General features: G+C 49.1%; 1 protein-coding gene across 5 annotated transcripts in view; it reads left to right on the top strand.

Annotated features, from left to right (window-relative positions):
- IQSEC3 (IQ motif and Sec7 domain ArfGEF 3) overlaps positions 1 to 10700 on the top strand; it is a 98957-nt gene extending 88257 nt beyond the window's left edge. For 2 of the 5 annotated variants that reach the window (XM_058023416.1, XM_058023417.1), the window contains 4 exons: positions 639 to 800; positions 1556 to 1648; positions 2054 to 2097; positions 4316 to 10700. In XM_058023416.1, coding sequence (XP_057879399.1) covers positions 639 to 800; positions 1556 to 1648; positions 2054 to 2097; positions 4316 to 4753 — 737 coding nt within the window. In that variant the 3' untranslated portion in view covers positions 4754 to 10700. Of the gene's footprint in view, positions 1 to 638; positions 801 to 1555; positions 1649 to 2053; positions 2098 to 2180; positions 2261 to 4315 lie in introns of all 5 variants that reach the window. The other 3 variants (XM_058023418.1, XM_058023419.1, XM_058023420.1) reach the window with 3 other exon arrangements.
- Positions 10701 to 13029: the final 2329 nt, after the last annotated feature.

Raw genomic sequence — 13029 nt, 5'->3', positions numbered from 1 at the left:
TCCAGTCATCATCTCCCTGCACACAAACCTGATCTTTAAAGCATAAGGCTTTATGCTGTTTATTTTCACTCTCTGGGCATGACCCCTTATTTACATTTCTGTGTGTTTTGCCTGTGAGGAGCACTAAGCAGAGACCTCAAATACACGTCTTTACCATTCTCTCTGCAGAGTGCAATGAGCTCCCCATCCACACTGTGCCAACACCCCTCCTGTGTTCTCAGGAGAGAGTGGGGACAAGTCCTGCCACTGTGGATGCAGTGGCTCTGACCCCAGAGACAACCTCTCCTGCTGCATCTCCCACAGGAGAAAAAGTGTTGTTGGCTGATAAACACTGTTTACCCTTCCACAGATTGAGAAGGGCTTTACAGACTTACCTCTGTGCCCAGGTTACTAAGAGCTAGGGCTCTCTGGTTTTGGCAGCACTGTGGTGCTGATGGCACTTGTCTTGCTGCTGCAGCTTGGTCCTTCTGTTCTCTTGGAGGGCTGCAGTGCTGCAGGTCCCCACAGTTGGCAGTGTGACAAACTCTGGGTGTGCAATTCCATTGAAAACTCTCTGTCCTTCAGATGTACCAAAACAACCAACTACTCCATCAAGAATGCCTAACACCTCTTTATTTTGTTGGCACATCTTTTTTCAGATTACCCCCATGGCATTACACTGGTGACTCCAGTTTCAGGCTCAGAGAAAAAACAGGTACTACACTTCTGTGCTCTGGGTGCTGAGGAAATGCAGAAGTTTGTGGAAGACCTGAAAGAGTCAATAGCAGAAGTGACAGAACTGGAACAGATACGAATTGAATGTAAGGGTTTCTCATACAAATCCCACTCCAATGCCATCACACTGCATGGGACTACAAGGCAAAAAGGGGAAAGGAAGTGTTCTTCAGGAACAGGGGCAAAGGGGATGAGCAGCACAAGTCTGCACAGGCTGTTCCTGGGTTCACTGACAGGATGAAAAAGCACTCTGTGACCACTGGCCAGCAGGAGAAATGGAAGGACTTAACTCCTTAAAACACTCATGAGACAGGGAGTGTGGTACAGCAGCCTGGAATAGGGAAGCTTAGACTGTCACACCCAGAAGATTCTTTTCTGTCCCATACTCCTTTGACTATGCAAATATGACCTGTAAATACCTGGGGTAGATCTGTACCTTTAACAGAATTGTCCTGAGGGCAAGCAGTCACTGTCCTGAGGGTAAGGTCACTCCATGGCCTTACACAGCCGAGATGCCCATGTAGCCTTTGATGGCCTTTCCATGTACAGACTGATGAGCCAGAGTAGCTCAGCTGCAGTGGTCCCCATCTGTGCAGTGCCAGCCAATCCTGTGTAGATGTAGGTCATTTGTAGAAGGTCCTATAGAGATATATAAGTTTCTTCATATATCATGTCCTCTCCAGTTTCTGGTTTTTCTTGGCTGTTCTTCTCTCCCTCCTTGACACTCACTTGTGATTTCCTTGCATTAATTCTCCTTGTTGACTTGCATTTTGTTCCTTCAATATGGTGGTGACCTTCCCTCCATCCCTCTCTCATTTATTTCCATATGTGTGTTTTGCAGGGGAACTGGAGAAACAGCAAGGCACAAAGACTCTCTCCTTAAGGACCAATGGAGCCCAGATGGAGCTGCAGTCTAAGCAAGGCTCTCCAACAGGTAAGAGGGCACCAGCACCCAACTTTTTTTTGGTCCAGAAGTGCTGCCTTTGCAAACATGTTCTCACTTTTCCTGTGAGAACTTTTATGTCCTTTAGCCTTGGCCAAATAGTGGAATTATGAGAGCATATACATTCTTCAAATACCCTAGAAAAACCCCTGAAGTCTCATTACCCAGTCTGTAGCTGTAATACCTGGTAAAGAACTGTTACTGATTGAGCATGGGAAACTTCTGAAGAACCTGGCCCAATTTTCTTCCCTGAACTGATAAAACTTATCCCACTAAGCAAGAGGGTCTGGATTGGCCTTGCACCTCTCCCTTTAACTCTTCAACCCACAGTATGAGGGCCAGCTCTTGACTAGAGGGGCAGATCTCACGAGTGAGATATTTTGTTTTATTTCAAAGGCAAGAAGGATTTGGGGGAGAAGGTCTCGGACAGCACAGTGGAGGTAAGTAGAGTGCAGAGCAGCTGAGGTAAGTAATTCTCTCTCACTTCAGCCCTTCTCACATTCTCTGTTGTTTCTTTTCTCAGGTTTTAATCAATGCCTCCCCAGCCAGACTGACAATTTTACCAATTTCCAGAGATACAATTAAAAGTTACTGCTAGGACGGGTAATACAACTTTCAAATCCAAACTAAACTTCAAAGCATTTTCAATCCGTTTCTATAACTGTAACATCCTTCATGGACCAAGCTCCCAAACGCTGTAGACTAACCCACCCCACTGCTTCTGGGGAGACTGAAAACCCCCCTAAGGACTTCCCTGACATGCTAACTCCATGCAGCATCACATGCAAATTCCCCACAGCCCAGCTTTCCTGCACTATCTCTGCAGCTCTGTCTCTCCATCCCCCTGAAGGGGATTAAGCATGGCCTTTGTACACCAGACCTTCCTTAGAGCTTCACCTTCCTAGGCAGGGAGCTTGGCTGTCCTGTGTACATCTATCTTTGCAGGAATGTCTGGCATCCAGTGGGTTGCCTGTTTCTTCACATATACCCATACTCTCACTGCCTGTGAGGAAACAGGAAAATGCAATCTTCACACTGAAAATCTTATCAACTCCTTCCTACTCTCTCTCTGTCTGAAATATCTCCATCGTCCTGAACCTTCCCTTTTCCAGGGTAGTTCTTTCCCCTCTTGTCAACATATATTGACTTAAAGAATTCAGCTTCTCTGTGGGGAGCAGGTGCTACTTCTTTTCCCTGGAGAGCACCATATTTCTCTGCAGACACCTTTTGCTTCCTGGGAAAGGTGCCTCTGCCAGCCAGTTTCCTATTCCTGTTGGGAGAAGTGTCTCCCTGTGTAGAACAGCTTCCATGTATCCTAATGTCATTGGCACTTCATGGCCCAGCAACCAGTTTTTCCTGTGGGATGTTCCAACACCTGAATAAATATTGACACAATATTGTGTCCTGCTGTGTTGTGAGTCTGAGCAACCTCCATGTCTGGATAGGGACAGACAGCTCATCCTTGTTCCAGCATGGTGGGGATCTTGGTCACTTCACAGCTTCTCCTTCCCACTTGCTGGTGCAGCTGCTGCCTCTGCCAGAGCCTCAGGGCAGCCCCACTGTCCCACCTGTACCCCTGCCTGGCTGGAGGTGCCACGCCAACCTGAGAGCACTTGTTTCCCACCCAGGGCTTGTCACTTGACTGACATTCTGTTTTAAGCCAGCAACTTAGCTCTGCTTTGGGGTCTCCATCAGCCCATGTCCTTGCCAGGAGGAACTAGAACCTCATCCATCATTTGGGAAGCATTATTTCCCTGCTGCACTTCTCCTGCGAGGGACCTCCCATCCAGGCCAGCTCATCCTTTTCAGACTGGTCTCAGTGAGCTCCCTTATTTGATTCCATTATCAGCACCTCGATGTGGAAACCCTGATGACCTCCTGCTTCCCTACCTGCTTTCAGCTGACCAAGTATTACTCTGCCAGCAGAGGAGCATTTCCATTTCTCTGAGATTATCTAATCTGCTGCCATTTCATCATGAATTTCTTTCATCATTGTATGAGCTAGATGGGCTTTTTTTTTTCTTTTTTTCTTTTGAAAATCATTTCCTTTCACTGGCAAACCATCAAATGGAGCAGAGGGAGCTGCCTTTTGCTAGACTATGTCAGGTTTCTGCTTTTTCCTTTGTAAACAGATTAGCCAGTCAGATGGTGCACCTTCCTACTTAGAAAGGCAGGGAGCTGGGAAAGGCTTGAGTTTCTCTGTCGCTCTCTATCTCAGACTCAGCTGCTGTCATTGCTGAAAAGTACAGCCTCGATTATCTGAAACCTTGTGGCCTGGTGCCCCTCTCCTTTTCGCTGCTGGGGGCAAAGTCATGGCCTCGAGGTCTGTTCATTTCCATGAGAATTCACAGACACTTCCACTCTTGGAATCGATATGTGTTCCCTGTGCTGTTTGCTAATCAAAGCTGCACTGCATTGGGAACGCCGGCTCTGCTGCCTTTGACCTGATGGAAAGGACAGGGACACTTAGGCTGGATGGGGACATTGGGGCTGTTGAGGGGGACTGTGCAGCCAGGGTTGTACCTATTGTGGATTTCTGGGGGAGGGAGGGTTGAATGCATGTGAGGCCGTCCGGTGGCGGGGGTTCAGGGCAGCCAGTAGCAGCAGATGGGAAAAGTCTTGTAACATTTAATGCTTCTTTGGCTGTTTCTAAACTAGGTGTCAATTCACAACAGGCTTCAAACGTACCAGCACAACTCCGCCCTGGGGCCCGAGAGTGGAATGCAGCCCAGCATGCGTCTTAACATGCCACGGGAGCAGCTGGAGACAGCACTGGTGCCCTCGCACCCCGCCTCGGCGGGGACACTTGTACAGTGCCAGCAGATTGTCAAAGTCATTGTCCTGGACAAGCCGTGCCTCGCTCGGATGGAGCCGGCCCTCAACCAGACTCTGACGCGCTACGTCACCTCCGACTCGTGCACCTCCACGCCGTGGCGCGGTGTGGGCAGTGGGCTCCCTGGGACCCCCATGAAGCTGGTCCATCAGCCCCCCCTGCCACCCCCACCCCCTCCCTACAACCACCCCCACCAGTACTGCCCCCCCAGCTCGCTGCTTCAGAGGCGCAGGTATTCCAGTGGCTCACGCAGCCTCGTGTAGCCATAGCACCAGCACCAAACAGCACAGACTTCCTGGCTCCCCTTCCCCAGCACCTCCCAGGGACCCTTTCTGCCTACAGAGATCTAGTTTGTGATTTATTTTTTAGTAAAATGAGAACAAAAGAAAAAAAAAAAAAAGCCAACTGACCTAACTCTTACCCCGTGTCCCCTCAAGATGATGCTATTTGTGAGGAGCCATCTGTAGAAACTGCCAGCCTACATGCTCACACATCCTCACACCCTGCCAGCCCAGCTGGCCTCTGTGCTCGTGTGGTCCCCATGTAGCACTTTGCTGCCCTGTTCCTCAGAGGCTTGATGACCTGCTGCTTTCTAGGCACCGTGTCTTCCGTTTCCTACTCCTCAGCTTCCTTCCCTGCCCTGCATTTACCTGGCCACAGGTTCGCACCCACCCTGAAATTTGGCCAGCCTCACAGAGAAATGGACTCACCTGTGCCATACCTTGGGGCATTCCTGGGGGTGGAGTTCTCCCTGCCACCATCACTGCCACCTGCTAAGCTGGAGTGAGAACTTGCACCACTTGCACCACTTCCTCCTCATCACTCTCCAGGTTTTATCTCCTTGCAGCAACCGGCTCCAAAGGAAGGAGTGCACGACTGGAAGAGAGCTTGAGAGGAGGAGAGACTGTCCTGAGCTGCAGTATAAGTACACAGAGATGGCCTCACTGAACACCAAAACTTTTTCTGCTGTTATGTTGGAGCATTGTACCAGAGACCTCTGCTGAGACCTAGCAGACCTCACCACGTGTAAATACACCTGTATGGTAGCATATGTATGAGCATGCTTACTAAGGAAACACCAAGCAGTTCTGAGGGGGCAGGAGGGAGGGCTGCAGTCCAGGGATCTTCCTGGAATGAATGGATGTGTGCTTTTCCAAAGAGACAGCACCGAGAGGTGCCCTCCCACCTCAACACACACACCCCCCCACACACACAGGAGATTGTCTTCTCTAAAACAGACCCACCTCTGCTTTCCTTCTTCTGGCTGGTTTTGTGTTTCCTGCCCACCTGCATTTTTGTACTCTGAAAGCAAAGCTGAGTGTTCTGTTCACCCTTTGGGGTGGGTGTTCCATTCACTTGGGCTCTTCCACCTGTGTTAGAGGGAAGGGATTTTTTGGAGACCACTCATGTGAGGTCCCATCTGTATCTCTTGCCTGTTATCTCTTACCCCTATATTCTAACCTCCATCAGCCCTTCCTGTAGGAAAGCTACTCAGATACCAGACTCCAAGGCCTCTTCTCTCTCCCTCTCTATCCCAGCTTCAAAGTGAGAGGAGGGGCAGATCCTGAGATAGAGATGACAGCTCAGCTCCTCTGCTTTATTGGGGACATTGATGTGAAGGAAGACAGCTTTCAAAATGGGCTGTGGATGTATTTTTAGAAAAAAAAAATCTGTGCAGTAGGGAGGGGAAGGTATTAATTAGCTTAAAGGCTTTGGTCTCAGTCACTCATTCTATCTCCCTTCGAGGTTTAAGAAGATCAACTTTAGGATTCTAAAATAGGACAGAATGCCTTTTAGGGCCTTTATTTTTATTTTATGTTATGAGGGAAAGACAGAAATGCTCTTCCTCCCCATGCAAGACTGAGACATGAGCACTGGGTGCTGATGATGCAATGGTAGGGTGAGGAACGGCAAGAGATGTTGCCAGTGGCGGGGATGTGCAAAATGTCAGGACAAGAGGGACAGCAAAGACAGATGCAGAAAACTTTTTTTAACCTTGTGGGGTAACAGCCACACAGGAATTTCCTTAGGGATTGTGCCAGTGTGCTGATCTCTGGGGCCATTGCCAGTGAGAGAAGCCACTGGCAGTGCATCAGGGATGGGCTTGGCTCCCTGGATGCTTCCTGGCTGTGCTGGAATGTTCAGGGAGAGGGCTCACACATCTGACCTGGGCAGAAGCCCAGCTGGAGTTAGGGAAACAGACAGGGGCCGGAGTGACAGGTCTCCTGCACTTAGCCAGCCCTGCAGGGCAGGAGCCTGCTCACTGCCAGGCCCTCTCAGTCTGAGCATGACCCACGGACCCAGCTGTGCCAAGAGCTCTGACCTGTTTGCTCAGCTGGGCACCAGGCTGCACTTCTATCTGCAATAGCAAATGTACCAACTGGGAGCCCACAAGCAGAGCCCTAGGGAAGACTGCAGAAGCAGATGACAGAAAAGATTGTAAGAAAACCCTGACTAGAAGCCCAGTGTCCCTCCAGAGCAGAGAAGCTTTCTCCTAGCCAGCCCCCCAGGGCAGTTGGGATGCTCTGCATCCTGAACTGGGTGCTGGGAGAGGCCCTCACCCCTGGCCAGGGCTCAGCCCCTCATCCCCAGCCAGCTGTGAGGCACAGCTGGCCTGGGCTGCTGCTGACTCCCTCCAGGGTGACAGCCTGCTGCCTCACAGCAGCCAGAGCCTCATCTGAGCTGCCCATACTTCCCAAGAAAGCATGTGTGCCATCTGCCATTTCTGGTCATGCAGTGTGTGGCTGCTGCTGTTTTTGCTCACTGCTGCAGTGGAATGGGTGTGCAGGAGGCAGTGGCACTGTCCCCCCTTCCCAGTAGTTATTTCACTGTCTGAGAGGAATGGCAGTACTAGTTCAGGTTTTTTTCCAGAGTGCAGTGTGCCAATGAAGCTCTGTGTGTGTGTTAAAATAAATAAATTAGATTTTACTTGACATTTAACACAAAGTGACAACAGCAAAAAACCTTAAGATACTTGAGGAAATAATTTTTTTAGATAAAAAATTTATAACAATGCCTACAAAGTTCCTACACAAGATGTTTGCTGCTTTAATAATTGATTGGGAGAGCTACAAGGATCTAAAGAGGAAATAAGGAAACTGCTTGAGACTCCCTTCTCCATGCTGGATGCAGGGTGGAAGTGAGTGAACTGAAGTGCTGAGGTACCTGAGGCAAAGTGTTCTCTCAGGGCACGCTGGTTCTGTTTCCCTGACCTTGCAAAGGCTGCTGCTGGCCTTGAGCTTTGGACAGAGAAGCAAATGTAGATAACTCTTGCTGTCTTCTGGCCTGCTGGCTACCACATCTTCTGTTGGGTTTGGCTGGAGAGGCACAAAACTGCTCTGTTCCAGGTTCTCATGGAACAGGTTGGTCAAAATTCCACCGTGGAGCTGAGCCCTTCGGACTTCACTCCAAAATACAGATTTGTTTTGTTTTTTTCTTTGAAGGTTGGTTCAAAGGATTACAAGCACTTTAAAACATATCTGCACCTCGTCTGATCTATTGTTTTGTCTGCTCCTGCAGTCCTCCCACGTGCCAGCCAGACACACAGACTCGGTGTAGCCCTGCAGCTGTGAGCAGCCACCCTTGCACACAGACACACAGACTGACAGGGACACCTCAGTGACAGCCCAATGAAGGACAAAACGTGCACCACAGCCCACCTGGAGGGACCAGCCCAAAGACAAATCACCAGCTCTTGACAGCAGGGATTCTGATCATGAACCTAGCACAATCTTTCAGGTGGAGGAGTCAGGCAGGGAGCTGCTGCAAAGATTAGCTCAACCCAAATGAACCAGTGTCTTTTTGCTGCCAAATTCATGTCCTATTAAAAAGGAGTGGGGGGGGAGAGAGAGAACAGAAACCTTGTGAAAAGTGTTCTGCAGTGAGTGTTGGGTAGTCAGTGGCCAAATGAGAAGTCTTTGCTGGACAGCAGGAGAGACTGAGCTGGGTTACATCAGACTCCATCCTGATGCTTGCTCACGCTGGTGCAGGTCCAGTGAAATGAATCTGTTTGCACCAGCAGCAAAGGGATGGGAAAATGTGACAGGAGAGTTGAGCCTTGCAAACAATTTGGGTTTAATGCAGTGGTTTTCTGCTGCCACAGTAATTTTTAATGCCATAGTCTTGGCTGCTGGGTTAGCAACACTCAGTGCTTTCACAAGGCTTTCAAAGCATCCCACTGTTCACATTATCTCTCCTTCTGTAGATGAAAGGTGAGGGTATGGTCCACAACTCAAATTTCATCAACACTCATATTGAAAGGTACCACCAGATTTGGATGCATTTGAGGGCCTCCAAGCCGAAAGGCTTTGAGTTTTGTTACCTGTTTCTCAGAAGGCTCAACCTGCAACTATGTGCACATATTTCTGAGGTTTCCAAAACCAATCTGAGCCCTAAACCAAGGATGCTGCTGCTTGGCAGAGCCTCTGCTTTGAAATGCAAGTTGCTGAGCAAACTCCCCCCGTCTCCCACTCCACCAGCTGCCTCACTGTGCTAGTGTAGGCTCCAGGGACTGCTGGCAGTGTTTTGTGAGCTAGAGCTGTCCTTGTCCTGCCCTCTCGTTCGCAGCCACGCCTGGGACAGCAGCTTTGAAGTCACCCAGCTCTTCAACACTAGTCACAACCCCATCTGAATGTGTCTTTTTAAAATCTAACAACAGAAGTGTTACCTATGCGTAGGCTCTTGAAAGCACCTGTCTGTCTGTACCTGTCTCCTGCTGTAAATATCACCAACAAAAGCTTCCTTTGGGAAAAGTGGTGTGGTCACACCTAGCAAAAGCGTCCAAATGGCTAATATTTTGTAACAAAAATAACAAAAAATAGATCAGAGGTATTTTATCTGTTCGATCAATAGAGTTTTAGAAATTATATTGAGATAATGTCACTTGTGCTCCAATGTCTTCTTTGCCTCAGCCCCCGGTGTCCCTGGGCTCCAGGCACACAAGCACACACCAAGGGTGCTCCATGGAGTGCTGAGCATCCTGGCCTCCTGCTGGCCCCGGGGGCAGCCTGCCCCAGCTACTGCTGTTCTCTTGTCAAAAGCAGCAGGAGCCAGCTCAGTGCTCAGGCTCTCTGAGGATCAGATCCAGAGGAAAACAGGAAGCAATAAACTTGTTCAGGAGGTGGCAACTTAACTGTGAAATTCACCCCTGCAGGGAGGTGGAGAGGAAAACAGTGAGGGGGAAGGCAGAGCCCTTCTGTGCCACAGCTCAGTGCTGGATGCTCTTGGCTGTGCAGGCTGCACCTCTGGGGAGGGAGGCTCACACAGCCCTGCAGAGCACTCGCTGCTGCCTGTGCGCTGGGGGACGTGTGGGCACACAGGAACCTGTGCCCCAGAGAGCAGCACACACCGTGGGGCAGTGCTCACAGCACACAGGAATGCACCTCAGAGAGCAGCACACACCGTGGGGCAGTGCTCACAGCACACAGGAACCTGTGCCCCAGAGAGCAGCACACACCGTGGGGCAGTGCTCACAGCACACAGGAACCTGTGCCCCAGAGAGCAGCACACACCGTGGGGCAGTGCTCACAGCACACAGGAATGCTCCTCAGAGAGCATGGAGGTACCTCTGCAGAACGTGCTGGACAAAACTGTGGGGCACAGGCAGCATGAACTGCCTGAGCAGGACAGCTTTGCTGAGCATCACCATTGCAGCACATCTCACCAGCCACACACGCTTGGGGAACATTTGGATGGGAGACACGTAAGGAAAATCACATTTCCTGTGCAGATCAGATCTAAGTGCATATTTACACAAAGCATAACCCCAAGGTTAATGAAGCTGACCTGTGAGGGAGAATCAAGCACGTGCACACAAAGCGAGCTCTCCTCTGCAAGGAGTGGGGGAAGGCAACTCCAACTCTGCAGCTGGATCCAGTGATGCTGGATTCACATTGCACCTGCTAACAAAACCCTGCCCATGGGTTGCAAATTCTTTGCTGGCTTCAAAGAATCCCTTGGATCCCCAGGCCCACCATGAAATACCTGGGAAGACAGAAATCCCTCCCAGAAACAGACAGAATATTTCCCAGGGATTCAGAGGTTTCCATTTATGTTTTTGTGTGCCATGGATATATTAAAAATCAGCCCATCCCAAACAGGCATTTTCTAAGATGTTTTGAAACAGAAGATTATTAAAGTTCCTGGCTGATGTTCAGATCACACACCTGGCTGTAAAGTGAAGATGAAAGCAATAAAACCAGATTGTCTATATGTGAAATACTCCTCACTTGCTCCAATGTACAGATACTGTTATTGATCAGAAGATGGCAAGTGTCTCTGGGAAGGATACTCTGTAGACATATATAGGAAGTGCTGGTATAGAGGATTACAACCCAAAAAGCAAATACCACAATTGTCACAGTGCATCTGTACCCTGTTATATCTATACAGCATCCATTATGTGCAATAACTGATACATAGTGTGGTTGGAATGGATCAAAATACATTGCTCTTTTCCACAGAGAATCTTGAGATGCAATTTTTCTCTGAAACTTTTCAGATGGGCTTTTACAAAGCACATCCCTCAAATGCTTTGTAGGTGGGCTCTACCCACGCCTGCCAAACAAAATGCAGACTCACCTCTGAACTCAGCTCTTCACAGCCTGCTGCCTCCTGCACAGCTGATCAGGGTCCGGCTCCACCTTCCCCACAGACTGAGGTTTGTTGTCATCCCCAGCTGCTGGGGAAGAGGTGCCCCTGTAAAGTCACTGCCCAGATCCTTAATTCAGTAGCCTGGAGTCGTGCACATACACCTGCCTGACCTGGGAAAGGTGCCTGAAAATAAGCAGGTGCCTCAAGGATGATGAGGCATGGTTAGCAGGGCTGTGGGATTTAACCAGTTTAGGAGCTCTGCCACACTTGGTGCAACTTTTCTGCAGCTAATGAGGGCAACTGAGGTTAAAAGCTGGCTGAGGAGCTGTTTTTCATCTTAAACCATACAATCCATGAGCTGGGAATGTTCTTAGGTATGTAGGGCAGGATCGTATTTCATACAGCACCCATACTCCAGCCTTGGGATCTTACAGTGTGGCACAGTTATCAATGAACTTTTTGAAAACAAGAATCCTGTCTTCCTAATCCTTCCTCTTCATTAAGGTAGGGTGTCCCAAACAATATCAAGTTCATCAAAAACAAACAAACAAACAAGAAACAACAGAAGGATCTTCTTCCACAGGAGTGTAGGACCAAGGCTACAGTGGCAGTAAAAACACTTAGAGTGAATATATACCCATCCTGATATTCTATGTACACACTTCTATTCCCTCCCATTATGGAAGGCTTGACTTTTGAGTATATTTTCTTTATCTTGTGGATTAATCCCAGCCAGCAAATAAGTACCTTGCAGCTGCTCCCTCTCTTCCCCTTCCACCCTTGGTGGAATAGGGATGAGATCAGAAAAAGGTAAAACTTGTGGGTTGAGATAAGAATTGTTTAATAACAATGACAACAACAACAACAATAATAATAATAAATATCAAAATGAGGGAAAGATGCACAATGCAATTGTTCACCACCTACTGACCAATGCCCAGCCCATCCCCAGCAGCTCCCAGCCAGCTCCCCCCAGTTTATGCATGGAATATGAAGTGCTATGGCCTGGAATATCCCTTTGGCCAGTTCAGATCAGCTGTCCTGGCCACACTCCCTCCCAGCTTCTTGTGCCTCTCTTCACTGGCAGAGAATAGGACCCTTAATTTAGGGTAAGCACTACTTAGCAATAACTAAAACATCAGGGTGTTATCAACATTATTCTCATGCTAAATCCAAGCCACAGAACTCTATGAGGCCACATGAAGCAGGGCAGAATGATCTTCCCTTTCTAAAAGGAAAGGAAAGAACCCATCTCCTGGGATCTGACCTCAGCCTTCAGTCTCAACTCACACCTTCTGTCATCCCTACTGAAAAGGACAACCCATCCAGCAGCTCAGGATATGCAGCCAGGAAAGAAGTGTGCAAGGCAAAAGCCAGAGCCTTATTTAAATAGCTTGTTCAAAGATAAAACCCCAGCCATCTGTCAACTTGCCCTAGAAGAGGCATGGCTATAATAATTAGCAGAGGGAAAGGCGGCAGAGATGCCAGTGAAAAAAAACAGCACTTTGCTAACATTTTACACAGGTGTGCATGAATGCAGTGGGAAGGAGAAAGAGTTAACAAATACAAAAGGAGAGAGATCAGTGTATTTCTCCAATGCAGACTCTGCTGGCCATGTGGGACAGAAGCTTCCCAAGGGCTGCAGGTGCTTTGGGCTGGTGCAGTTTGGCACTCAGCATCCCAAGGGCAGATGCTGCCATGGGGGATCCCTCAGATCCCAAGGCTCTGCTTGGCAGAGGAGTCCTCAGAGCTGGAGGATCATCCTGGGGTCTACAGTGCTGCCAGGGATGGGGGCAGTCCCCACGGGGCTGGGTGCACACGGTCCCCAGGCAATGGTTGGGATGCTCTCAGAGGGGCTGGGCTGCCCACCTGGGTAAATCCCATTTAAAGTGCTGGCCAATACAGACCTGCCCTCCTTCCCAAAGAGCCCTTTCTTTGACAAAAAGCT

The sequence above is a fragment of the Melospiza georgiana genome, chromosome 4 (genome assembly GCF_028018845.1).
Source record: "Melospiza georgiana isolate bMelGeo1 chromosome 4, bMelGeo1.pri, whole genome shotgun sequence".
In the NCBI taxonomy this organism is placed as follows: Eukaryota; Metazoa; Chordata; class Aves; order Passeriformes; family Passerellidae; genus Melospiza; species Melospiza georgiana.
Note: the sequence above shows the minus strand (reverse complement) of the source record. Positions and strands in the feature narration are given on the sequence as shown.